Source organism: Falco peregrinus, chromosome 5 (genome assembly GCF_023634155.1).
Source record: "Falco peregrinus isolate bFalPer1 chromosome 5, bFalPer1.pri, whole genome shotgun sequence".
In the NCBI taxonomy this organism is placed as follows: Eukaryota; Metazoa; Chordata; class Aves; order Falconiformes; family Falconidae; genus Falco; species Falco peregrinus.
The window spans coordinates 97,272,358-97,299,899 of record NC_073725.1 but is presented as its reverse complement, the minus strand read 5'-3'; the positions used below and the strand labels follow the sequence as shown (position 1 = coordinate 97,299,899).

Here is a 27,542-nt window from a genome sequence, read left to right as displayed (position 1 = left end):
CAAGTCTCCTGTTTATTCTTGGCTCTACTGAATAAGCACGGAGGGTAAGGAGAGAACAAAAAGTATTTTGAATTACTTGCATAATACGCAGGCACCTTTTGGCGCAGACATAGGTGGTGAATTGTCAGATACGGTGATGGTCAGACTATGACTCCTTGTGATTGCCTTTAGCTGCGCTGTGGCGTGGCCACAGGCTATGGCCGCAGCTCAGCCTGCAGGTGCTGGGTCTCTCCCGAGGCTGCTGAGTGCAGCTGAAGCAGAGGCGCGCACTCCAGCAGAGCTAAGAGCTTACTTTAAAAATAAGCGGCGTGACATAAAGTCAGATTTTTACTAATGACTCTGTGAATTTGATATACTAACACCAATGGACTGACTCAAAATGGTAACCTTTGTCATTCTGAGTCATACATAAATGAACGGGTAAACCAGCAGTTGGGTGCAGAGTTTAGTGATGTTTTTCTCAGCAAAATCAATGAAACTAAGCTTGGGTAAAATATTTGCAAGAATATAAAAGTGACTTGGACAATTCCTTGCCTAAGATTAAGCTTGCTCCAGCAGCACATCCAGTAGTAGCCTATTAAATGTTACTTGGACTCCAGAAGCTGTGATATGCGAGAGAGCTCAAACCCCCTTTTATGCTCTGGCAGCAGAGTGAGCCCAGTAATGATTCAGTGTTACAGGCCAGTGTTAGTTCAATACAGATTGATTTGGTTCTGTACCTTTTTGTTTAAAATGCATTTCCACACAAATGAGTCTGGTGTGTTCAAACTACCTAAATAATAATTCCACCAAAATTCTGTAATAAATGAATTACCCTCAAAAATCTACTGGAATTAAAAAGAAATCAGCAGATTCTCGGTTCAGCAGCAGCAATAAATCCTTCCTCTATCACAGTATACACTGTTTACATTTGCCTAGGGGCTCTAAAACATTATGAGATGAAATGATTTCCCTGTTCCTTGGTGTCTGGCTTCCATAGAATTTAAGTGTTTCATGAATTTAATTGTGAAGAGAACAGTTTAACATTTTTCAGCATCCTGTGGGGAAATAGAAGGAGGAGCCAACTGGATATTATGCTGCCTGAAAAATTACTCATATTTAAAATTTAGCTGTGATAACTGTATCAGGTGACATTCAGAAGGATGGCAAATGGCCCCATGTCCATTAAAGACCCATGCAAACTCTCAAAAGAAGGATTTGATATTCTAAGTAGGGCCTAGCTGCCTGCTTTGTGGTAGAATTTCATTCCAGGTTGCATAAATATCTTTATTTATGCAACATTAAGCCAATTTTCAGCATTTTCCTGAAAATCTATTGGTTGTTTTCAGGCTCTCTGAAAGGTATCATATTTAATTGCATGAGAATTCATCTGTCATACTTTGAAGAGATACTTTATATCTCTAGCAACCAATAGCTTGTAAAAAGGAGCTGCAATCTTCTGCTGGAGCATAGGTAAAAGAAACAAAAACTACTACCATTTCTTAGATGTAAAAAGAATTCTTTTTTCAATGGAAAAGATTGTCCCGGCTTACCTTGATTACTGAAATCAAGGAAAACATATAACTTAAGTCTACCAGACCATTTTTGTACAATTTAGGGAATGAGAGAGAAGATTGCTGTACAGGCTGGAAAAAAAAAACCCAAAACTACTAGTTGTGCCTCATTCAAACATACAGCCCTTTATATTTTCATTTTCCAATCTCTATTTTCTTTTCTTGGTCCTCTTTTATTCACTTTCATGCTTTGCAAGCAATATGGGAAGGATTTCTGCACCATTGTGTATGCTCACTTATTCTGACTTCTCTGCTTGGTGCACAGAAGTCAGGGTGTGATGAACAATGATTTGATGTACAGAGCCTACAATGCCAAAAGAATCTAGTATTTTATTCAGAAGCAAATGACAACAAAATCTTTGAAAACCTGAGAAGAAGGTGGGGTAGTAAAAGGGATGTGTGGGAGAAGAGGAATATAAAAAAAGGATCAAAGCAGATAAATTTCAGCTGGCATGTGATAACATACTCCTCAGTTTCCTAGAGTTAAATTTGCAGTTTCCAATATATTTCAGTGACAGATCCTGCATAGCAAACCTAACCTAAATTATCCCTTATAAATCTGTTTTCTAACAAAAAAAAATAATAGAATTAAATATAATCTTATAAATTCTGCTAATATGCTTGGTAGCGAAGAAAAAGCAGCAGTAAGAAAAAGAGTACTGCTGACAATTTCAGTGAAGAGCAAAACCAGTCAAGTATAATGTTCATCATTCCTTATTATGATAATTAGATCCCGACATTCTGCACTGTGATGTGCATGGCTTGCTTTGTTCAAGATGTTACCCACATTATTTCTTTGGGAGTTGTCTTCTTCCCTTGCCACCAACTTAATACACATGCTTTTATGTATACAAGCACTGGAAACAAGTGCTTCAGAAGTTGCTGGTTGGCCCAGCCCCTCTCTATGTGCGCACCAGATGACACAGAGACAAATGAGTCTGCTTCCAGGGACACCACTGCATGAAGCATTGCTTTTGTTCATTAAAGCAAATGCCTGGGTACCCATTCAATAAATGTTCTTTATGACTGAAAATTAGCAGTGGTGTGAATGGGTCTCTTGAACTTTGTAACTACAGTGAGGGTTAAGAATGACAGAATCTGAGTGTTGAGAATTGGAAGGAATAAAAGAGTAAATCTGAAAACAGAGCAGACTGGAGACTGGAGCACTCCTGTATCTCTCGTAGGGTGGAACTGTGCATTAGCAGATGGCAGCCTAAAAACAATATGTGCTTAGAGAGCTTGAGATGTATGGCAAGATTTTCAACACCTACGCAAACGTTCAAAAGAGTATTGTCTGTCAGGGGTGGTGTAGGGATTTACAAGTTGCTTTTGTGTGGATTTATGAAGCTATTATCTACATACAATCAGCTATGAGATGTTGGAGGTAAAGTCAAGGCAGAATTTTACAAAATGGAACACGAGAACTCGTCACAATATTAATCCATATGTTTTGATGTGAGCATTGTAAAACACATATAAACCAGCCCAGACCCTTCTTTTATTGGTAGATCATATAGTTAGGTTGCTTGTGAGAGGCAGCGGAAAATTGCAACCAAAAAGCAAATCGTGATCTTGCCATCTGCCTGGAAGGAATTATTGTATAGGGTTTGCTGTCAATCAACCAACCTGTTTTGAAGCACAGGCAGAACAGTATACGATTTTTTCCATGCTCATTTCATGCACTAATTCTTTACTCAGAAACTAACCATTTCCAGCACTAGCACAGCACACGGGGCTCTGGCACAAGCGTGCTGCCCAGCCCTGCAAACAAGCAGATGAGGTACGGAAGAGAGCTTTAGAGTGTTTTACTTAAATAATGACAAAGCCCATAGCTGGTACAAGGAATTAAATCTCAAGCTATTGTGTTTGTTGAAGTGATGGCATCAGGGAAGTTCTGGCTGCGGAGTATCACATATTCATGCTGATTCTCACTTTTTTTCTTTGTTCCAGTGGGAGAACTTTCCCCAATCTCTCATTTCTACCTCTTTAAGGGTGTCTTTTGTGTTGCTTTCTAATTTTTTTGGTTGGTTGGTGTTTTTTTTCCATGAACACAACTGAAGTCAGAAATTTTCCCTGTCTGCCTGCTTGATCTTTTCAAGGATTTTCCTACAAACTTTAGGCTACAGTATGGCACACCAGTACATTTCATCCATAACCACATTTCCTTATGCAGCACCTCTAATCTGAGGCTCTCCAAGCTTACTAAAATAGGTATGTGCAAGGCATTTTAGCAGTAATAAACTGAAGCATAATTTAAGATCATGTAGTAAATCTATTACTAGAGTTCACACTGCAGGGGGCCAGTAGCAAAGAAACCTCTCAATTTGTTAATGTTTTTTCCACCACTGGCTTTCTTTGTGATAAAGTGGAAGCAAATACACAGGTTTGCAAATAAGCTATTTGGTCAATCCCCTAGTGTAATAGAAGAGCTGAGGTTTCCACTGCAGCTGGGGCTGATGCAGAGTTAGTAGACTTTAAAGTGTTATTTTCAGGGTAGAATCTGGAGTTATCAAGACCATAAGTGCAACACTGCAGCATGGGATCGGCTCCTTGCATTTTCCTTTTCCAGAGGTACTGGCCAAAGCTTTCTTTCCTAAATAAGACGCTTCTGAGCACAGGTGCTGGGTTGTGCCATGATGTGCATTTGATGTGTACTGGAGCACCCTGGCATGCCTGGGTGCCTGGAGACGCTTCACAGCCAGAAGAAGCATTAGGCTGATAGCAGAGCTCTGTGCAGTGTTCCCTAGCACACATCCTGGCATATGTTCCAAATCAGCCTGGCTGCGCCTTGTTACTGGGATTTACTTTAAAAAGCAAATACTTTGCACCTGGTGGTTTTTGAGCCTTCAGACCAGCTCATTCCTATGCCAGGATGTGGACCCTTTAAAGGCTCAGGTGGTTTGAGTTTGTAAAAATTGCCAATCTGTGAAAGGAGATGAGAGGAGTTGGGTGTGGTTTGCTTTGGGAGTGGAGGAAGCCGCCACAAATTCATAGAAAGAAGTTTTTTTTGTGTTAGGGAGAGACAGAAGCAAGAGCTAAACCTACTTGTGAGCTGACACCTGATTTTTTTTTTTTTTTTTTTTTTTTTTTTTTTTTAAGGTTGGTGTCTTGGGAGCTTGGCTTTTTGGGGCTGGTGGATTGGGTTCTTGGTTGTGTTCATGGTTTGTGCTTTGGGCTGTTGTGGTGTGTTGGGGAAGCTCTTTCTCCTCACAGTGGTAGGAGGGTTGAGGGTAGCTGGGAAAGGGGTGATGTATTTTTGAGCTCTGGTCTATGGGGTAAGCCTTTTTTGCTATGGCTTCTGGATGCTTTTTCTACTATTTTCCCTGAGCTTGGAGAAGAGGGGAGGCTGGCTGGGCTTGGGGGGGAGGAAAGTCTACCACAGTGCAGCTGGGAAAGAGATGGGTTATCAAGCTGGGGGTGGCTTGCTGCAGTGCTATAGGGAGAAATTTGTTTCCTAGATAGCCCCATTTCTATGCTGATGTTTAAAATATGTGAACTTTGATGGAAGAGACTTACTTTAGCTGCTGTTGAAGCCTCCTTTTTTATTACCTGGGGATAATGGAGACCAATTGTTTAAATTTAACTAAAGGTAGGATCATAGCAAGCCTAGAGGGAGCGAAGACATCCCAGTGACCGTGTCTGAACTCACTAGTGAATTTGCTTGCTGCCTTAATTGCTTTGCTTCTGTTGGATTTATTTTATTTATGTTGTGAATATTGAAAGCACTTTTACCTTCACGTAAAATTTACTTTTCAACAGCAAAAGTAAACACTAAACTGTGCTTGAGGACTGATATTTGATGTACTGAAACTGATAAATCAAACGCCAAGTGTCCTCTCTGACTATAGATATACCAACTTTCAGTTAATGTGCTCTGGCCCTTGGTTTGTCTGCTGTAGGTGGGTCTTGCGTGTGATGTGATTCTAACTGGTCTGGAAAGGCAGCTGCAGGCTGGCAATAGTAATAGTTCATTCTGAAACTAAGAATACTTCAACAGTATTTCATATAATGTGTTCAACTAGGCTAATGTAAGAATATCTGAGCTGGAGGCTCTTGAGTTTGTGCTGTGCAGAAGTTGAGAATCAATGAGTTGGATTTTCAGATCAGGGTGATCTCTTCAGCTAATGTATAGCTGATAAAGGATAACAGTATCACTACTTGACAAGAACACCATGACCAGCATCACTCTAGGGCTGTGTTAACTTAGATTATTTTGCTTTTTTGGTATCTCTGAACTGAAACTAAATAAACAACTTGCTCCATTATATGAAGGTTATGTCTACCTGCCACGATTTCCTGAGCATACTCATGTTTTTGTGGTTATATTTTAAATACACTGAGTGCTATTGAAATTTTGTTGCGTGATGATAATGTACTGCACAGATAATTCATTTTGTTAATCCTTAGCAAGTGCTGATCCTGTTGGCTAATGGCAAGCTATAGATAAGGGTTGAGATTTTTTTTGTGCATTGTCCTACATACTTTAAAAATAACTAGGACACAAACTTTTTGATATAAACTTCCTTGACAAATATAGATATGTTCTTCTTTTTCTTTCTTTCCTCTTAGGCATGGAAAAACTGTAAGAAGTGGAATCATTGGAATCCCCCAAACACAGCAATTGTGAAAACTAGACATCCCTTTAACAAGGAATAGCAGCACCTTCAAGGTAGGCTGGGAAAAATAACTGAAAAATTTTCCTTTGGTGCTTTGCTCTCACTTCTTCCTGCTTTTGTCAGTATTCAAATTGTTGTTTAATTTGTTATTGTTTTCCAATACAAGCTACTTATAGTGCTTATGTGGTTTTGGTTTTTTAATGGCTTTGGTTATGTTGTCTTGCTGGTTGGACCCTCTCTGTACATTTGGGGGTGGGGGATGGCTGACGAAACTGCTGCTTCCACCAAGCAAGGTTGGTGTGGCTGAGGTAGCAAAGAGGGAGGTAGTGCAGTGGTGTGGCATGAGATAACAGGGTGGGAAGGGGCCACCATGTTTCTGGGTGCCGAGTGCAGCAAGTGAAGCTTCTCCATTGTGTGTTGCACTGTTCCCTGGTGTTGCTGTGTGGTTGGCTGGTCCCTTATATCTACATGGATGCACTTGTGATAGAAACAGCGAGTTTCCCAGCACCCTGTGGTGGGACAATAACTGTCTGAATCAGATCCTGGGCTCCCATGGGAAAGTCTTCCCTGCGCAAGTTGTTCAGCTCTGCTTTTTCAGGCTTTTGCTCTGTATAGTTAAGCCAACAGAGACTGTGGTTGCAGCCAGGCAAAAACCCCAAATATTTCTTTGACGTTTTTCTTTCATGAAAAATTGTGTAGCTTTCTAGCTGAGCTTTTCTTGGTCAGCATGGTTGCCTCTAAGAAAATGAATGAATTTTCTCTTGCTACTGGAAAAGCTAAAGGAGAAAGAAGTCTGACGATACAGACTAAAGGATTTAATGTTGTTGTAGAAGACATAGGGAAGGAAGGTTATAGGCTCAGTTCAGTCACTGAGGTTGGACCAGACTTCCTTCAAGAGAGGAGGAAAACTGGCAGGGGGCCAAACAAAACTTCGGCTCCACCAGATTTTTAAAAAAAGCCTCCATAAATGTTGTGGACCTAAAACAAGAGACAGTAATTTAGCTTTTCGTGGAGGTAAGGTAAAACTTGCTGTTAGACTACACTTGGCTTACCTGGGGTAGGAACATGTAGGTACAGAGGAGCTTCAGTGTGCACTGCCTGCTGCCCAGGCAGCAGCCAAGACTGGGTTTGGGTCTATAGGAAAGAGCTTTGCAGGGTGAGTGGAAGCAGCTGGGGAGGGATGGAGAACACAAGCTGTGAAAAGCAAACCTTCATTGTCCCAGGAGCGCTAGAATTAATGAGCTCTGCATTTCAAAGGTGATGAGCCTTCTTCAGACCCTGTAAAATACATGCCTGGGATTTGTCCTCTTAAATCTCTAGAGGGGGAAAAGGGGGGGGGGGGGGAGGGGAGGAGGGGAAGAGAGGCAGAGGAGGCAGCATGCAGAAAGCAGAGGTCAGAGACCCTTATTTGGGTGCAAGTACCAATCTGCTGTCTGCATTAGTCTGCCCAAGTTGCATATGCTCTCCTTTTCTGTGCGCACACACAATTGCGATAAATAGAGGTTCAGGCAGTGAAGAGCATTTATTTTTATTTGCCTGGTTTTGTCATTCACTTGGCATCTCTGGATGAATGGTGGAACCAGGAGGAAGAGGCTATTCTTGTGAATGCAGTCCTTGTGTGGGTTAGGCAGCCTGTCTCAAAGAGAGTTTGATACCTGCCTGACCCCTTGCAACCTACTTTCACCTTGGAAATATCACACCAGTGTACTGGTCTGCTTTTGGCAACCCTGCCCAGAACCCCATGGAGTCTCTCAGTCAGACCTGTGGATGGGCAGTTTTCCATGCTGTCTGATGGGTAGCTCGGGTCCTGGTCTCTGTCCTTTCTTCTGTTCGCCATCAGCTATTCGAGTGGAGATCGAAGGACCTGGTTTTGACACTTCATCTTCCAGCAGCCAGGGATGGACCACATAACCCAAAGGCTGTTCTACCCCTCTGCAGGGCCTGGATACATCCCACCCCAGCACTGGTGGGAGCTGCCATTGCACAGGATCGTTGACACAATCTTTTGTCCCATCTCCCTTCTTTGTAGAGATAAACTACTCTTTCAGCTTTCCCTTTTCATGAGGAAAGATTTTGGAATGTGCAGATTGTTCACTAGTGTCTTATTTTTCCTTCCTAAATTTTCTTTCTAATGTGTCAGTGTTAGTAGCCCCACATTCAACATGTGGGCCCATAGGCACATGTAGCATCATCCCCTTCCAGTCAAAGCCAGTGACTCCTGAAGTGTGGAGGTTAAAGCCCCTAAGTACCAGGTGAAGATGACACTGCGCCTAGCTCAAAGCAGGGTAAGAGGAGCTGTTTCATGTCTTGTTGGTCCACTGAAAGTTAAAATTGGCAGCAAAGACATCAAAGCAGGTGTGAGGATGCTTTTGCAAGATTTGCCAAGGACTCCTCTGTTCCTGCCTGATGCTGGGAGCCAGGGCAGGGAAGAGACTGCAAGCACATGCTGTTTAATATTCTCTTCTGTCCCTCTGATCTCCCCCCCCTACCCTGCAGAAAAAACATGTCCCATGTTTCTGCAGAGCTTGTCCTAGGCAATAGCAGCATCTGTCAGGGGTTATGGTGGCATTAGCCTCATGGAGCTGGGAGTTAGCAGTGCTTGGCAGAGTGACAGTTCTGCTGTACCTTACATAAATCTGTATCTTGCATAAATCTGTCTCTGCCTACTCTGCCAAGGTGTGCGGTCACAATTTGTCTGATTCCTCCTGCTGTCCGCAAGGCCTTTCAGTTTCCTAGAAGACTTTATTTGTTTCTTGAGGCTGCTCTTCCTCTTTCTTCACAGCTCCCCACTCCATACCCTTTCCCTCAGTTTCCCCACGAGTCCTAGTGGGAACGTAGCTTGTTAAACAGATGTGTTACTTTAAAATAAATTCCCATCACCTGCCCATCTCAGGTGCTGCAGAAAGCCCCCCATACTCCCATGGGAAGAGGGGAAGGTCTTGAGCCTCCCTGTGGCTTTGGCAGCAAACCACAGCAGCCCTCCACCCACCACCACCTGCTATGGGCTGAACCTGAGCCCAGGTCCTGGTTCCTTGCTCATCAGTTCTTTCTGGTACTTGGTGTGCCTTGGCTGCCTCTCATCAGCTTTCTTTGACACTTGCAGACCCTTCTGAGGCCAGAAAGTAGCAACAACTGCCCTAGTTCTTGACCTTCTTCCAGCGTTTAAGAAATTATTGGGGAAAATAAAACCTTCATTAAAGAGAACATTATATTCTGCAACCATACTCATGCCATGTGTCTTTATACAAAGCACCCCAAAAAAATCTTGACCTTGTGAAAGCATCTCTGGTCATTACAAGACTTGTCCTAAGACACCTTCTCCTCCCCAGCACTACTCGGGGACCTGATGGGAGCTATGCTGTGGTGGTGGCCTGTGGTGCAGGGAGGGTCCTCTTGCCAATGGTCTCCTGTGTCACTGTCATGCATGCCCTCCCACCCCCCCACCCCCACCCCCCGATTGCTTTATTGTTTGAAGGCTATGGTAAAGGGCTGCTCTGAGCACTGTGACAGAGAACAGCATAATGCTCCTGTCAGTCTGTGGGTCCAATCTCCTATACGTATTACCCAGTAAAATACTGCAGCTCCAAAGGAGTGTGTGGTCTGTCAAGTTAAAGTCATCATGTATCTGCTGAGATGGTGTCCTTGGGCGCTGAGGAGGAGGTACTTGAGTGTAAGGTTACTTACTACTGTTGTTATTTACTGTTGTTTGATGTCTGGAGATGGTAAGTAGCAAAGGTAGTACACTCTTTTACCACAAGTTATAAAGGAAAAAAAAGAAAAATCCCATGTTCTGTTATAGTGTGCACCCTGGGCTCTTAAAATGGAAGTTTCTGTTTTGTCTCCAAGCCTTCTTTATTTTGTAGGCAGGCGTGAGAGCTGTAATGCTAAATGAATGGTATGTATTAAGTCCATACAATAGCTCTTTAAAAAACAATTACATATTGCACAAGAGGGAGAAGAAACCACTCCATTCCTGTAAATGGCCACTTAAGATGTAGACAATAAACAGATAACTGTAATAAATAATCTGGCATATTTTAGCTTTAGCATTTAGGAGGAGTAAATCAGAGCTCTTTCCCCATTGTCTGCTGAGATGCATTGGAAATGGAGTTGGAGTGAAAGATTTCACTCGGAGTTGTGGCAAGGTGTTGGAAAGACCATGGGAGCATGTAGGAGTCTCCTGCCCTCCCCTGGGTTTTATTACACTTTTCCCTGCACCATCCCTCCCTGTTCACAAGCATGTGCCGCTCTCCCCTGAAATGGGAGAGACTTCCTTAAGTCTCACTTGCCTCTTGTGAATAAATGCCAGAGCAACGCCTGGGGAATAAAGCCTTCGCCGGCAGAATTAACGCGTCTCCCAGATTGCTCATTGGGTATTTAGTCCATCGCCTCTCCAACGGCTTTGCTTTTCCACCCTCCTCTGCCCATTCATACCTGCTCCTCGCAGACAAAACCAGCTGCTCTTCTGCTCTGTGCAAAGTCTGAGTGCTGGTATTTAAATGCAGCTCCAGTTGCTAAGCCCCGGCGAGCAGCGAGTGCCTGGCTGAGGCTTGCAACCGAGGGCTGTGTCGCTTTAAGGCATGTGATACTTTCCCAAGCAGGGATGTATTGAAATAGGCAACGGTACTTACAGCATCGTATAGCAGTGTACATACAACTGCCTTACTCTGCACTGCCCGCGCTGGAGTGAGGCTGCTCTGTCATTAAATGTAAACTGCTTCTCGTCCTTAAGTATCCTGGAAGCTGCAAATTATCTCAAGATCACTTCAAAGGTCTCATCAAGCGGAAGGTGATGCTAGGAGATGATTTAAAGGTGAAAATGAGAAGGTTTCCACCCCTCAAACCTTGGCCACTTTTCTGACGGCAGAGTCTTAGAGCTCAGATGTCTTCTTTACTCTGGAAACAGGATTTGTAACGAAAAAGATTTTTTTTCTTCTTTTAATCCTGATAAAGAAGATTACTGGGAAGCTATTAAAAATCCCTTATTGTGACACAATGGATTTAAAAAAGTGTTAGATCTCTCCAATGAACACTAATAGAGTGCTCTGCTCTTGGTTGGATTACTCAGGTAAGGAGCTCTTTAGGATTTAAGATTCAGAAAACAGATCAGATCATCAGATAAGTGGAGGAATACTCGCTGCTGTGTTTCTTTACTAATGATAAGATGATCTGTGTGTAAAAGTGTGTATGTGAAAGCAGTTTGCTGACAAGTGCATGAAGAAATGTTTGTAAGAAATGCTGGGCTGTGAGCAAAGGTAGTTTGAAATAGTGTAGTTCGGGAGTTGTTTTTTTTTTTTAATAAAAGGAAGAAAAAAAAAAAGGTAGGAAGCTAATAATAAAGACTGAGTGGGTTAAGTAAGTCTGCTCTCCATGTGGCAAAGGATACGGTGCCGGAGGAAAGGCACAGAAGCATTTAGCAATGGAAGTTTGGCTTTGCTTCACTGTTTGGCTAGTATTTTTAAAGTTCAGTTTAAATAACCTTAATACCTGAAATATCCCTATGTGAGAGTCACCTTTCTCTCTTACCATTTTGTATAAAAAGCATGGAACACCAAATATGACGCGAAAGCATTAATTCCCAGAGACATGCAAAACCTACTGGGAGCTCCCTGATCTGAAGGGATTGAACCTCTTTTGCAAGATAGAGGTCTAAAAAGAGGGGAGAAAAAGTAGACTGTATACTGCAAAATAAACAGTTGGAAATGAAATTAATTACATGCTAAGCTGCGCATCAAACAGTGCAGAGAAAGAAAGAGCCTCATGCTCTTATCAAAATAATGTTTTGGTGTTTTCTATTAATTATATTTGTCAGTTTACGTGGTTCCTCTCAACCAGACTTAAAAAGCTTCCCAAAGACTGTGTGCTACTTTAATATTGGGGCAAAAAAAATATAAATTATATGCATATTTTTTATTACCACTGTATTTCACTATAGCAATATTGTTAATTTTTCTAGTGCAGAAATCCCCCAATAGATCACATACGACTCTTGATTATTTTTTTTGAAATTTTTTTGTAAATACATGATTTTTCTATGAGAGAGATTTAATCTTTCTAAGTCTTTCTTGCTCTGTGGAGCTGATGTTGAGCTGATTGGATTATTAGATAGAAGACAGCATCACGTCATTGGCTGGATAAGAGTGCCTGAAGTTTGATTAATTTGGCAATATGAAATGCAGCAGAAGGTGTTGTTAAGGGAACTGGACGATGTGTAGCGTAGCTGAGCCTTGCAAACCTCCCGATCCTTGCAGGCACTGAGAAAGAGCTGCTGGAAGTTAAAAAGTCAGAGGGAGATTTAGCCAGTTAGTACAGTAATGAATACAAGTACGAAAAACCACATTTGTTTGTATTGGATGGCCAATTATGCCAGCACTGGGAGACAAAGAGATTGCTCTTTCTCTTTGTAATAGAAATCTTTTTTAAAATTCTGGCACTATCTACTCTGTGAAAGGATCAAATCTTCTATAGAATATGTCTGAAATTCAGTCTGGCCATACCCCAGTCCCTTTATATGCACAGGTCGAACAAAAGGAAGCTCATTTCATCTGGGGATTAGAACATAATTCTGAGAAACAATTACTTTGTTTAGCAGGCAGCATCATGATTAAAAATTAATGCTCGCAAAAGTAAAAAACAATGAAGTGTTACCTAGTGTTACCTTCTGGGTCAGTATTAGCCTTCCAGTCTTGGGAATGGAGTATTTTCGAAATGCATCTCAGATACCCAAGGATGTTGCATGCCTATCTGTAATGTGTTTAAAGTAGTTTTGATATTGTCTGGGCATCATGTTTTTTCAGCTGGCTGTTTGATTATTTTTTTATTTTTCAACTCCTCTGTAAATTCAGCTATGGACCAGTGCAGGAATATTTTCCAGCCTTCTATTTACATTGTTTTTTCTAGTCCTCAGATCATTACAGTTTCATTTTTACCACTGAATTATTAAAGTTATCCAGGCTTCTGTGTTGACATCTTGTTACATCAGCTGTCCTTTTTGGACATGACCTTTGTTGTAAGACAATTGCATCCTCCAGGGGGGAAAAATAACCAAGAGGTAAAAGACATTTAGGAACAGGAGTAAAAGAGGTGGTGGGTGGGGGAAATATTAAAAATACTGTTGTAATGGAAGCTGACTATTCTGTGTGCTGTAAGGCAATGGATAATAATGTCTATCTAATATTTTGTTTAGAGAATGGCAGTGGTCTCTGCAATGTCCTGGGTCCTGTATTTGTGGATAAGTGCCTGTGCAATGCTGCTCTGTCAGGGGTCCCTCCATCACACTTTCCAGCAGCATCACCTGCACAGACCAGGTAGGACTGAGATCAGCTGTGGGATGCCGTAAGATTGCAGGCTCTCTGCCCGTGCTCATGTCTGTCTTGATAAATGATTGAATAATCATACAATCCTTTTTCTGATTTAACTTTTATGAGTTGCTTACCTTTACATTGCACAGCATCTTTTTTTTTTTTTATTGGTCTAATATGTGTTGTGCTTTACCAATCTGATGTTGGATTATTCATCCTTTAATGTCATCTTCTAACAACTTCCCAACACAGGAATCCCATTTTGGACAATTGTTTTTCTCTCTTTCTGTCCTTATTTCCATCTTCCCTTCTCCAAATTTCATGCAGTTCTGGAATGGGTGTATAACTCAAAGGTGTTGTGACAACACAGGTTTGGATAACTTTGCAGTTACCTGATCCATACTGGACACAGGTCCCACTGGCACCAAATCTCACTCAGTCACTAGTGTTTACTGGAGGTTGGGTATTTGCCTTAGCATAAATGAGAGAGACAGTTATTATCAGGTTCTCAAGTTTACTTCTGAAAATTGATGCTTTTGTGAAAGTGCAGCCCAGAGGAAAATTTGGGACTGTCTTTCAATGGAATGAAGTGCCTGTCAAGTCAGAATAAATCCCACAGGTTAGCAGTGGAAAATGCATCTCACTTTGACTGTTGTGATCCACAGAGACTGCACATTAGTAGTTTTATTGTGTTTTTATTAATGGAAATGGATCATGTAACTTTTGTTAATTGCTCTCTGAAGAATGTGCACCACGTTAACAATTACGAAGTTGGCATTCTAGTGCAGTATTATCATCTGGTTAAAATTAGATGGGTCAAGAATGTTGCTTAACAAATTTGGATGCGAAGAAAGGTAGGAGAGGTTTTAAGAGCCTTAGAAATGAAAGATGGAAAATGTTAACTCGCAGTGATGAATCATTTAATGATGTGGCAACTAATAATTAAATAGTTCTTTTATCTAATGGCGTGTCTTCAAAGACAGATGTTCTTGAACTGCGGGTCTTTAGCCACCTTAACAACTCAAAGTTTTCCCAACTACTTTCATTGTCCAAAAGTCAGGTATTGGCACTGCCTTGCTTTCTTGTAATAAAATATGCATAGCATAGAGGAATAGACCTGAGCCTTTGATAGACCAGCTCTCAGTAACTATGTTAGAGCATCAGATTAACTAAAGGTGTTATTTTCACTAGCTGGCACCAAAAGTTTGAGAGTATTTGAAGTTGAGTGGTGAGGTTCTTATTTGGGACTTGCAGAGAAATGAACAAAATATTTATTACCATGCAATTGCAAGTAACGCTGCAGGTTGTTTGAGTCTGTCCCCCAGTGAAAGAAATAGGAAAAAACAGCCCAGCTAAACAGATAGGTAAGAGGAAAATGTAATCTCATTTTACAAAATCACTTGAAACAAGCGACATTATGAGAAAAAATGAGTGCTGGGCAGATTCAGAGCTCTGCAACATTTGCCTAAGCTTGAAAAATCGTCTTTTTTATGAAACAAGAACAGCAAGACACTGAATGCATACCAAGTATTGGGGAAACGTGAAAAATGACAAAATCTTTCACTTGGAGATGTGATACAGATAGAGTGAAGGTTTTACAGCTGCCTCATCACCTACTTAGAAACAGCCAAGCTTTCCCTCCTGTGAGCCTTTCTCAGGCAGCTTCTCCACACCCTACATGAATAAGATTGATGGTGTTCTGATTCCAGGCAGCCAATTTCAGTCTCTCAAGAAATAATCCACTACATTGACAGATGAGTGGAATTTGACATGATGTTCACCTCAGATTCAGATTGTGCTGCACCTGGGAACTACCAGCTAGGGAGTGTCCTTTAGGGAGACTGTTAGAGATTTTGGACAATTTCTGCTGTCACAACAGAAAATAAAGACAGTGCTTTTTATAAGGCCATGAATTTCTAGTCTGTCAACTGAATGTGAAAGGTTGTACATAAAAGGGATGGAAATATGTTAACTAGAAAACTGAGTGATTTTAATGTATTCAACTGCAGTCCCTGAGCACACCCTATTTTTCATATTTATAATATTAGGAATGCGTCATTTACTTTTAGTTAGTCACTGTGTAAGTAAGATTAAAATGTTCAGCCAAATAAAAGTGAATAAAAAATGCATGCAGATGAGCCAGTGCATAATTTCAGTAATTTAATATTTGGTATATGAAATTTCAACTTATTGAATCATAGCAAATATAGCTGTAATCAATAGCATGCTCAGCATACCTTTTCTTTCAGTTCATGATCTTAGATAGATAATGAGATGCTCTAAAATAAGAGAATTGGAGCTGTTCAGCTCCGTCGTGGGGCTACTTTGGTACAAGATAATTAAAAAGGCAGGTTCCACCCCTGTTTTGTGCTTCTCATACTTGATGAATAGAAGAGCCTTACTTGAGCACAGGGAGGTGCAGGTAAAAGATGAAATCCTCGTGGAGTGTATTTGGTGTAATAAACTTGAACTGAACTCAGGGCATTAGCACAGTGAATACACCTGTCTGTACTACTGCAGTTAATCTGGTTTTGAAACCCTGGAAATAAAGGGCAACACATGAAAAGGCTGGCTTATCTTCAGAGATTTCTGAGCTTGTTATATTTTTTTTTTCTGAAACTTTCTTAAGCAAGTATCTGAACTGGTTGACATAGATTTCTACACACTGTGCAATCACACAAGTCTCAAGCTTCCTGTTAGTGTAATATAAACTTTCAGTTCCATAATTCAGTACTACTTTATTCAGTGAGATGACTTAGCAGAAGGTACAAACCTGAAAACAAGTGTGATAAACTGCTTTACATGGCAGTATTTGTAGCTTTATTTTCTGTGAAAAGTTGGCAGGCAGGCACAAATAGTAAGGGTGTAGTAAATATTGCTTGAATTTAAGTTGGGTATGCTGTATTTATTATTTGTATCTCCTTATTAATTCTTTCTTATCTCATTAACACAATGAAAAGTTTGAACGCTGCTGTTAAGTAACCTCAAGTATTGGTGGCTGCTTCTTTTGACTCTGGTAGGTAAGGTGGGCAGGGTAGATTTTCAGGCTTCTTTGCTGGGATTGGAGGAGACCTTTGGAGTAAGCTAGCTGAATGCTATTGCAGTATAATTCCCCTTGGGAATTACACATGGCTTTCTGCAGGTTTTTTTATGACTATATTTCATTTTCATGAAAATTATGTTAGGCAAAGGATGTGTGAAAGCATTCACAGGAAATAACTTTATGTGGAAACAAATCTCCATCTTTTTCAAGCATGTCACTTCTGTGTGATTTAATAAGAAACAGTGGTAATGAGAAGAATTCCACATTGGCTGTTTTAGGCTCTAAGATACACAGTTGTAGAGCTGTTGAATTGGCCTGAGGATTAGAGTGGACAGGTTGTGATTTTCAGAGTTAGCTGAGTGCCTGTGATAGTCCATTGATCATCTGATTGACAGGATTGACCCTGCCTAGAGGTAGGAAGTAGATGCTGGCATTTGGCAAGACAACAACATATTAACAAAGTAAAGGATTTAAGTTTAAAAAAATAACCACCACCCTTTCAATCATGCAATTCTTAGCAATTTTTCTGGCTTTCTTCCATAACAAGGGTTGTTTTCCTCCTGCTGAGGACCACCAGCTAGTATTGGATGACAGCAGATAGCTCTGGCCAAGCATTGCTTAAAATATGGGAAAGTACATTGGATTCACCTGTAAGTCTGTGCGAAATAATTAGGTACACATTAAGTATGCTAGGTTAGTCTTGCCGACAGTGTAAAGATGTGAGGCAGACACAAGCAAAAACATGTACCTACTGTAGCAATGCTGACATTTGCAAATATGTTAATTAAAAATAGGTCTATTCAGAGGAAGAAATCATGGAATGAATCAAGGCTGGAATTGGATGCCTACTAAACATGAAGTACCTTTTATTGTGACAGTAGTTAATGATGGTGCCCATTAAAAATAGTCTCAAATGTTTCTCTGTACCTCATATTATAAGGAAGAAAATCAGTCTCAAAGCAATTCTGCACTAACTAACCAGTAACATCGACCTACAGATGCTCTTAGCGTGTTTCTCAGTAGACCGCATTTTGCAGAACCTTGGGTCTGTGGCTGTGAGCAAAAAATGTCTCGGTTCTGATCTTGGCCTTCCCACTGATTTTTATAGCCTTGGGGGAATCTGCATATTTTCACATTTCAAAAGGCCTGCCGTTTTCATATGTCACATGTATGTGGCTATTCAGCTCAAAACAAACTGGGAAGAATGATGGTCTGATTCTAATTCCTCAGGAAACTGTAAATAAAATGTGTCTTTATTTTGCAGAATGATTGAAAATTGGAAGATTAATTCAACGGGATTTTGGCTCTTGGTATTGACAAAAGCAAGTGTGGGACTAGGTAGCTGAATATATGCAGTTCCTATGATTAGCAAGAACTGTATTCCATTAATCATACGGTGTGAATGCAAACTGTTGCCTTCAGTATACAATATCCAAATTGCCATGCAACAGTTTAGCCAGTATCCAGCAGATCATGTCACAGGCATGAAAGCTGACGACTGGTGTTTCTTGCTGTGTTAATTAAAATGAACAAACTTATAAGCTCGAAGGCCTGATTCAGACATCACTTACACCAGTAAATGCACAGGAAACACCATATGTATCCTGGTTTGTTCACGATTGGAAAACCTGCTCACAACAAGCTATTCCAGTCACTCGCTGGAAATATCTCTCTCGTGACACCTTTCTGTTATATACCTCTGGCCTTCACAGTCTGTTCTGGAAAATGTGAAACTACCACCGACTGCTAAGTAAAGAAATCCAGATTGGAGGTACCTACTGTGTTCCTGGTCGCACACAAAATATATTTGGATGTATGTGAACAAAACTTTGTATTTTGTGTAGGCAGAGAACTGATGTAATGAAATCAACACTTAAGGGTGAGGTAGGATTACTAGCAGCGTGATAGCAATGAATTGCCTACTGTGCTTGTGTGTTGCACTTGTTTGCAGCAGCAGACTTTATTGGAAGTATTGCACCCTGTGATTTTATTTTTTTTGTAAAAATCAAATATCCAAAGAAGAAACAATATAACTGTAGGGTGTGTTTGCAGCTAGTTAGCTATGGTTGTGGGTTTTTTCTTTTTTTTTTTTTTTCCTGGGGTCTGTAAGCTGTTAATTCAATGTGCTCCTCTCCCTCTGGTAAAGGGGGAAAGGGTAGGTAGGCATCGCTAAAGAGCGACCAGTGCTCGGTGGAGGCTCAAAGGCGAGAGGACACCTCTCCCTTCACCAGAGAAGGGAGTGTAGCTGGGAGGCTGGCATCTTGGTTGCAGGTGGAGGAAAGCTGTCACCAGTCATGCCGCTGAACGCAACACCTTGTTAGTTCTGATCCAGGGAGACTAAGCAACCTGAGAGGGGAGCAGGTGTTGCAGCTCGATGGACTGTGAAGAACAGCATGGCCAAGGTGTGAGGTGGGGCACTGAGCAGACCGCTGTGCCCAGCGTGGCTCCACGGGAGCCACTGCAAGCGTGGCTGTGTTCCCTGCAATCACCCTCACAGCATGCCTTGTGCAAAAGAGTGATGGCAAGGTGCTAACAGTGGTGTTTCGAGACCAAGGATGTGATTCCTGCATGTGATTTGCACAGGCAGTGCCTGTGCTCTGGTTCAGTGCTCCAGTTTGGTTCCCCTTGCTCCGTCCTTCCTCCTGGCCGTGCTCCTGTCCCTGTTCCATGCCACTTCAGCTCTCCCTCGGGCCTCTCTGCAGGCAGCCACGCCGGCAGGCACAAAGCACATCCTCCTTTGCATGGCAGAAGCTGCTCTGGGAAGACTGGGACCAGAAAGCACCTCTTGCTGTGATGACCCCGGCAGGCATCTCCTCCTCCCATACCAGTGTGCTGAGCCCCCATCTCCAGTGCAGCCTTGGGGCTTTAGTGACCATGACGGGACATTTCAGCGCGCTCGCTATTTGTAGCTTGCTGTCATGGTATTAAAGACCGGGAATTGATACAGCGGTGGTGGAGTTCCAAGGAAAATTTGGCACCTACAAATATAAACCCCAAAGGCAAACTACATTGCTCTGCGCTGAAGTATTTCTGCTGATAACATCAAGAAAAACCTGCCTTTAATGATTAGCCTACTTTAGTCCAAGGCTCATTTATATTTTAAAAGGCAATATCCAAGTGCATTTCCTCATAAGATAGAAGTGTTTTCTCCCATTATGTTTCACATTGTTTTATCCTATCCCACTTACAATCTTTGTATTTCCTTTTGAATGTTTTCTTTTCCACTCTTCTGTGAAATCAACCTTTGCTGTGAGTAAGATTTATTTTCCTGATGGGATTCAGCATTTTTGCTGTTTTCAGATGCTTTGTACAGAACAGTTATCTCCAGCTATAAACTTTTTTTCTTTTGCATGGGAGTGGTGCTGGAGATTTCTTTTCATTGTGCTCTAGGCAGGGACCACGAGGACTGTAGCACAGTTGGACTCTAAATTTATGAGACTTGGCCAATGATGCACAATGGGGAACTGGGGCTGTAAATTAAGCTGAATGAAGTTACAAAGCCCAGTGTATGTATCTGTGACTCATATTTCTATGCTCTATTTAGAAGATTGTTATCTGACATCTCTCTCTTGCCTTCTGTATTCCTTTCAGAACAACAGTTTTCCCCTTTTCCTTCGCAGTGGGTGAAGAAACCATTTCAACCCTTCTTGAAAGGTCACTTCAGTGACAGCAGGTGTAAGATCACTGTTACTGTATGACAATAATTGTGTCATAGTATCCCATTGTAATCCTTGTTTTACTTTGAGAGAGCACCTTTTCTTGGGAGCTGAATTGCCTGCAGGAATGGAGGATCTTACTAGTTTTTAGGAGATGTGAAAGTGATTCCTTGGGAATCGCCAAGCAAAGTGCAATACGTGGGAAGTCTGCTACCTGTGATGGCTGAATTTCCTTCTGCCATGGAGCTCTCACTGTGGTGCCTTGTCTTTGAGCTACAGGTAATCTGGGAACAGCCTGCTCTACGCTAGCAGCTCCCACCAACAGTCATATGGGCTGAGTGCTTTTTAAAATGGTGCATAAATATTTCTTCTATGAGCTGTGAAGTTTTATTTGTATACTTACATCTCACTAAATGAATAGGTAATTAAAAAGCAGCTTAAATGGTGATCCTTGTCTCTTGATTATTAGAAGAGCTGCTGGTTCAGATCAAAATATGCATTTCATGCGTCCTCATGCATTATATAAAACTCCTATTGGATTAATTATTTTTTCTGCAGATGGTAGATCTGAATTGAGAACCTCCATTGTGAATCTACCAAATACGATGTGCAAAAATCACTTCTGCTGTTAACTGTGCAAGTTAATTGATGGAGAACTTGAATGGAAAACTCCTATGAACGTACATGTCAGTTTATTGGGAAGTGGGAAACTCGGAATTATGATTTCCTATGTTGTAAATAATGTCAGCAGCCATGAGGGTCTATAGATCAGCTTGAGTGCAGGCAAGAGCCTCAGTCTTAACTGCACACGCTCTGATAAAATGTTTTTGTTTTTCGGGGTTTTTTTTACTGTCCTCATTAATGCTTCTCAAAAATGCTGCTAAATATTTCTGGCAAGCAAAGCTTCAGTGTAATTTTGATGTATTGTTAAGGATTTATTAATTATAATCTTTTCTTGCAGAGTCTATTTATATTTGATCATGACATTAATTGGTTGCCAAAACAAACTAGAGTTAATTGTGTTTAATTAAGTGGTGGGGAGCAAGCAAGGATAGTTTATTTGGAAAATCTGTTTCATTGATTTATATGTTTATTTTTTAAGAGTATGAATAAATGAAGGGAACCTATTGTTTATCACCTTTTTCCCTACGTGCTGCCCAGGAATCATCAATAACATAGTTGTGACTTTGAACATATTCAAGAGTTGAAAAGTATCTGTATTATATATGTTTGTCTACACAAACCTGTAAGAAGTAAATGTTCCCATTCTGAATCATCCTGAATTTAAATAAAACCTGAAACCAAACAGGAATGAGATCAAATAACATTAAAACTAACAGTCAGGTGTCTGCAGAGCAATGTGTCCTGAAATATACATTTTAGAGAAAAACAATTTCATTTCATATTTGGCTAAAGGCACTTTGGATATGGAAGATGAGGTAAAATACACTATAAAATATTATACAATTACAACTACAAAAATATTTTCTATTAATACAACATATATTGTATTTCCATGACCTAGTAGCTACTATATTTTTCTGTCATGCATTTCAAAACCTACTAATTTTACAATTCAGAAGCTTTTGTACATCAGCCAGTTTCACATTTTAAAATGTGCTAAAATCAGAACTAAGTGGAGAATTCAGAGGACTTCATGTTTGGTTTTGGTTTGGGTTTTGTGTTGAGCTTCCCCCCCCCCCCCCCCCCCCCCCGAGGAATCTGTTTCCTAAGTTGAAACTGTAATTTGAAAATAGTTTGATATCTTCATGCCTTTCTTGTTTCTGCCTTGATATTCCTTCCTTGGGGGGGGGGGGGGGGGGGTAATCTACATAAGGTTTGTTATCTCAGTAGCTACCCAAAACAGGTCATCATCCTGATAAATGAATAAATCCTGTCTGGAAGCATATATTCAGTTATGCCAGTGGCTGCCTTTTTCCTGAAAGAAATCAAGACCTCAAATGTCATGTCTGATACCAATGTAAACATACGGAAGGTCTTGTGTGTTCTTCTGGCTGGTACCAGCTCTTGTTTTGGTTTGCAGCAGCACTGGAAATAAAGGATAAAGGAGGTCTAGTGTTTCCAGAAGTTGTCTTTCCTCCCAGAATCTCTTCTCTTTTATTAAAAGATATTTCCTTATCTAAGAATCTTGCTTAAATCATAAGTTATCAGGGCTACATTAACCCTGTTTGCTGTGACAATCGTTAACTCATTAAGTTCCTCTTCTTAGTTACTGGCATGGAGTGCTTTCAAATTTGGGTGGTCAGTCAGCCAGAAGTCACTGTTGTGTGTTTAAAACTCAAAGGATGCGTTGAAGATAACAGAGGGGTTTGAGTTTGTGATTGGTTTCAGTGTGCCAGGGCAGGATGTGACAGAGAATGATTGTGTCTAAGCCAGCTCCCACACCTGTAATGTTCTTATTTCTGCAGTAATACCATATTTTTCTGAAGGCTTTAAAATTCAGCTTTTTTTTTTTTTTCTCCTAGGTAATTAGAAACTGTCTTTTCATGGCTGAAACCTCAGCACTTTTTCCATCTAGTCAGCTGCCTGGGTGGTGTTTATCTTAACCTTGTTTTGAGTTTCTCCGACAAATAGATGACTCCTTTAGTTCTAATTTAGTTTCTCTTGGTATTTCTATTATCTCTTTCTAGCTGGCAAGCAAGGAAATCAGATGTGCATCAAATGAAACCATTTGTCATGGATTAGTGCATGCAAATGCCTTGATAACAGCTATAGACAAAAGCTGGCGAGCGAATGCTGACTTTGGAGGAGAAAATTAACAAGGCCAAAATACTAGCAATAGCAGTCCCTAAATGAGATTATTCTATGCCAAAGAGCAAGGTGACACTCTTCTGTCCCCTCCCTTGCCATGTTTTGTCTTACTAAAACTTTAAGACATTTGGTTAATGCACAGTGAACCCTGCGCAGTGGAGAATTGCCCATGGGAGCTTCTGGATTTCCCAGGGCTACACAATATTGGGACCTTCGCTCTGTCCTTTAAAACCCATCTGGATCCACAGCGGAGGGGTGGGGTGGGACTCATAGCTAGGCAAAAGTAGAGATGACCATTAGTGATGCTTCAGCATCTATACCCCAGTTTGTCACAGCACCCTGGGAGTCAGAAGAGCTGCCAGGCAGGATACATTCCATCCACCTCAACATGATTCACTTGAGTATCTTCCTCAATGCCTTGGTTAGAAATGATTTATATTTCCCTTTTCCCCCGAGGACAGAACTGGGTAATTGTTTGATGCTGATTTCCTACTGTTGATAAGATGGTGAATTGAACAATGACAGCAGTTATTAGATATTTATCTCATGCTTGTGATTACTACTCCATTCTTTTTATGAGCCTGGTTGGACTTTTTTTTTTTTTGAGTCCTAACAAGTAAGTTGAGCTCTGCCAAGTTCCCCACTTGAAGGATGTTGTGAGGAAGAGCCATGGCACAGTTGTGAAAGGGAATTTGAGATGCCTTGACTGGGAGCAGGCTGTGGGCAGCAAGCACCCTGTGCACGTTTGCATGTTGTGTTTCCATCCCCCCGATCCCCCCTTAGGAGAGTGCTGGACACAACCTTTAATTTAGTGGAACTCCCACAACGTACCCAGGTTACCTGCTGTTTTCTGTAGGTTTTTACCTTGTTTCAATCTTTCCCCCCTGCTCCCCTCCCCCCCCCCCCCCCCCCCCCCAAAAAAAAACCCACACAGGAAAAAAAAACCCCAACACACTGTTTAGTCTATTTCTAAATTTGTCTTCCTTCCTTTAAATCAGTTTCCTTTATTTTCTTTTAAATCTTTCTTTGTGTAAGCTCTTATGGCTCTGATGTTTAGAAACGGCTCTCTGACCCTCCCCCTCTTACAGTCAGTGTACCTTGACGTGGTGTTTGAGCAACAAAATGTCATGATTTTGTCCTAATTAGAACACACCAAATTTTTAATGAAATAAATATCTTCAAACATTGCTATCTGGAAAGAATCAAAATGGAGCTATCTGATCAAAGGATTTGAAATGCTGAAATACATTTTCCACTTTGATATTGACATTGTATTTTAAGTGTTTTCTAACAAAAAGTGGGGAAAACATAAATGATAACCTTTCTCCCATAGGAAAAAAATTATTTCTGTTGGTCAGCATGTTCCAATGGGAAAAATGTCACAGGTACTTTGCGCCTGTCTCTGCAGCCGACTCTGCACAAGGCAATATATCATCATAGTGGTTAAGTGTTTTTTTTTTTTTTTTTATTGTTCCCCCCTCCTCTGCCTTTGCTTTCCTTTTTGTGTACTTTTACTGGAACCAGGCCTTCATCCCTTATATGCCCAAAGCTTCTCCCTCTTTTGGTGCTGTAGTGGAGTCAAGACACCTTGTGGAGGTCGTGACGTTACCACAGATGTAAGTGTGCTGGTCAGAGTGGGTGATGTAGGCTCTGCAAAGCAAACTCCTGACTGAGCAGAACAAGTTCTGAAAATGAAGAAACGCTGGTGATAAAAATAAATGTAAATTAAAGGGAAAGGGATTTCTGCTTGCAGTGTGAATCATTTAATGGTTTCCCCTAGTGAAGCAGTTCCTTGACTTTTTACGTTGTATTTGAATGGCTTTGGGCTGCCTGCTGCTGCAGTGTTTCGTGATGATGTACCCTCTATGCATAGTGTGGTGTGAAGTGGTTTGGGTTTTTTTGTACCAGTCATACTCCTCCGAGGTTCAGGATACACAAGTCCCCTCTAAACCCTGTTCTTATGAAATTAAATTATTTACTTATGTTCCTTTTTTTTTCTATCCTATCAAAGGAAAATGTGTAATCTATAGTGTCTGGAGATGGAAACAAACTGCAAAGCAGTATCACACTTACAATGCAGTCCTTCTGATGAGGATTGTCTTTAGTATGCTGCTCCCTACATCTGAGGGGCTGTGCTCTTTAACAGGTGAGAAGAGATTATCCCTTAGTCCTAACAGAATCTATGAATCAAAGTCTGTTAGGGAAAATTCATAGAGGGTTTAAAACGCAAACCTGCTTTTAAATGTACCTATATCAAAACAACTTCCTCTGTATAATAATGCGTACTGTATGAATTAGTGCCTAGAGTTTCAGAAGTCTTGCTGTAATCTGTGTCCTGTCTGCTTTTAAAGAGGTACTTTAATGTCCAGCTTTCACATAGGAACCAAGCAAAGACATGAACAAAATTGAAATATGCTTTTGTTAGAAGGGATTATTCCTTATTCTGATAACATACACAGATCTCAGAACATCAATTATTTGCTCTATAGAGAGCGTGGTTTTACAGGACACCCAGCTAACACCTGCCTTTCTTTTTGGTTCTCTTCTTTCTCTTTATGCCCCACCCAAGGGCAGTCAGTCGATCCCCTGTGCAGTCTGTACGCAGCATCCAGCAGTGGAATGATCTGAGGAAACAGATCTCCATTATGAGCATATTTTGGGCAGCTGAGATGCAAATAAGTGAGGTTCTGCTATTCTGTTCCTCATGTAGCCTCTTTAAGTGAGGCTGGTGGCTACCAGTCACTGGTACTCAGAGCAGGCATCCCATCCCTAGCACCTCCATCCTTGGCATGGCGAGTATGAGTGTTGCTGTAAGCTGGGTGATGGATCATGGTGGCTCTTAGCTCCCTCTTTTCATGAAATCAAGTGCTTTGCTGTAAGCCAGCTTCACGCTGGCTTAAACTTTCATGGTGGTTAAGCTATAATCTATCAGACTGCCCCAGCTGTGAGGTGTAAAGAGCCTTCACGTTCACTTACTGTTACTCTATTGACAAACAAGTTGTACCCTTGTAGTGAATTTTTCCCGTGTCCGTGCTCTCAGCTGAAGCACAAGACTCCGTGCACACAGGCAGGCAGTTTCTTTGCTTCAAATGTGGAACTTTGCACTTTTAATGTAATTGCTTTCTTCAAGAGACGAGAGGGTTGGGCTTGTCTTTGGACAAAAAGGCTTCTGCTTTAAGCGTGTTTCTCACTTGGAGGCTACGCTTACCACCAGAGTTTTGTGCAATGCTTCCAATCCTTCACAGGCAGCATAACACTGATTCCGCATCACTCAAAGAACACGTTTTTTGTAACACGTCTGACTTGCAAATCTTGTTAGCTGCATGCTGTTATCTCAATATACTTGCAGCCAGCTACAGCAGCGTAGAAACCTGTGGTAAGATAAATTATGTCTTTTTTTTTTTTATAATATAGGGAAAAAAAATTCACACTACTCCATTTGCTACAACTGGAAAAAACTTAATCATTTGATTGCTGCTAAAGGCACAGATTGCTCTGGGGAGAGACCTAGGGGAACAGTCCCAACAGAGAACTGTGCTCTAGGGGTCCTAGGTGGGAAAATCACCCTTGCCTGGACCAAACAAGACATTGCTCAAAAGTAGAGTAGGGAGATTTTGTAGAGCTAGGATCCTGGGGTCCTGCATGTCCTTCCCACTAATGACCCTTCTTTTTTGGATGCTACGGTTGAGGTTCAAGCCAGCTGCCAAAGTTTTGCTTCTTACTTCTTGGAACCTGGAAAACCTCCAAGCTGGGGAAAGGTCTTCTCAATTACTTTGTTTTGGCAGCAGAAATCTTAAAGGTTATATAGCAATCCACCCGGATTGTTATGTTTTCTGGCAGGACTGTGTGCTGTCATAGATGTACAGCACGAATCCTGTGTCCCAGTTCATACTGGGGACACCTGGTTGGACTGAGGATTCCTGGCCAGAGATCCACTTCCACAGGATCCTTTTCCTTTTATGCACTGAAAAGGTGACAGAGCTTCAGCTGGTGCCCACTGCCTGGCTTGCAGAGGGTATCTGGAGGCTCTTGTTAGGTCTGGAGAATCAAACTCTAGGGCTTGATTCCATCTGCATCGACAAATTAATGCAAAAATTGCTCATTTTAACCTCTTGTGGTTATCAGCTTTTATGTGCTTGAGGAATAGTAGCAGACTTTCTTTCCTGTTGTGACAATTGTTTATTTTTATAGTCTGAAGGTATACAGTGTAACATTATAGGCTTTGCAAAGCAGTGTTTCTTTTGTTCTGTGACTACAACAATGTAAATAATCAATTATTATTGTTTTTATTTGACAGCCAAAGCAAGATATCGTGTTGGTTTGGTGCGACATTTACATTTTAAAGTTAGTTTAGAGCAATTTGATTGTTTTCCTTACTAACTGGAAAAGAAAGAATAAACAAATAAACCCAAAACCTGAAACAACTTGCACTTCTGAACACCGAAAGAAAAGCAAGGAAAAGGCCAGATTAAATTAATTATATATTAAAAATGTGTAGAGAAGGTACTAATTCTTTCCTTAAACAGATCTAAATCAAAGTATCTCTAATCAGAAGCTATGTTCTGGTGTAGGGGTTGACCCTTATCCCAAAAGTAGAGTGG

The 27,542-nt window shown here is 41.1% G+C and overlaps 1 protein-coding gene across 1 annotated transcript in view; it reads left to right on the top strand.

Moving 5' to 3' along the window:
• The first annotated feature begins 10,630 nt into the window (after positions 1 to 10,630).
• TAFA1 (TAFA chemokine like family member 1) overlaps positions 10,631 to 27,542 on the top strand; it is a 231,202-nt gene continuing 214,290 nt past the window's right edge. Inside the window, exons 1-2 of the mRNA XM_005229965.4 lie at positions 10,631 to 11,237; positions 13,356 to 13,476. Coding sequence (XP_005230022.1) covers positions 13,359 to 13,476 — 118 coding nt within the window. The 5' untranslated portion in view covers positions 10,631 to 11,237; positions 13,356 to 13,358. The remainder of the gene's footprint in view (positions 11,238 to 13,355; positions 13,477 to 27,542) is intronic.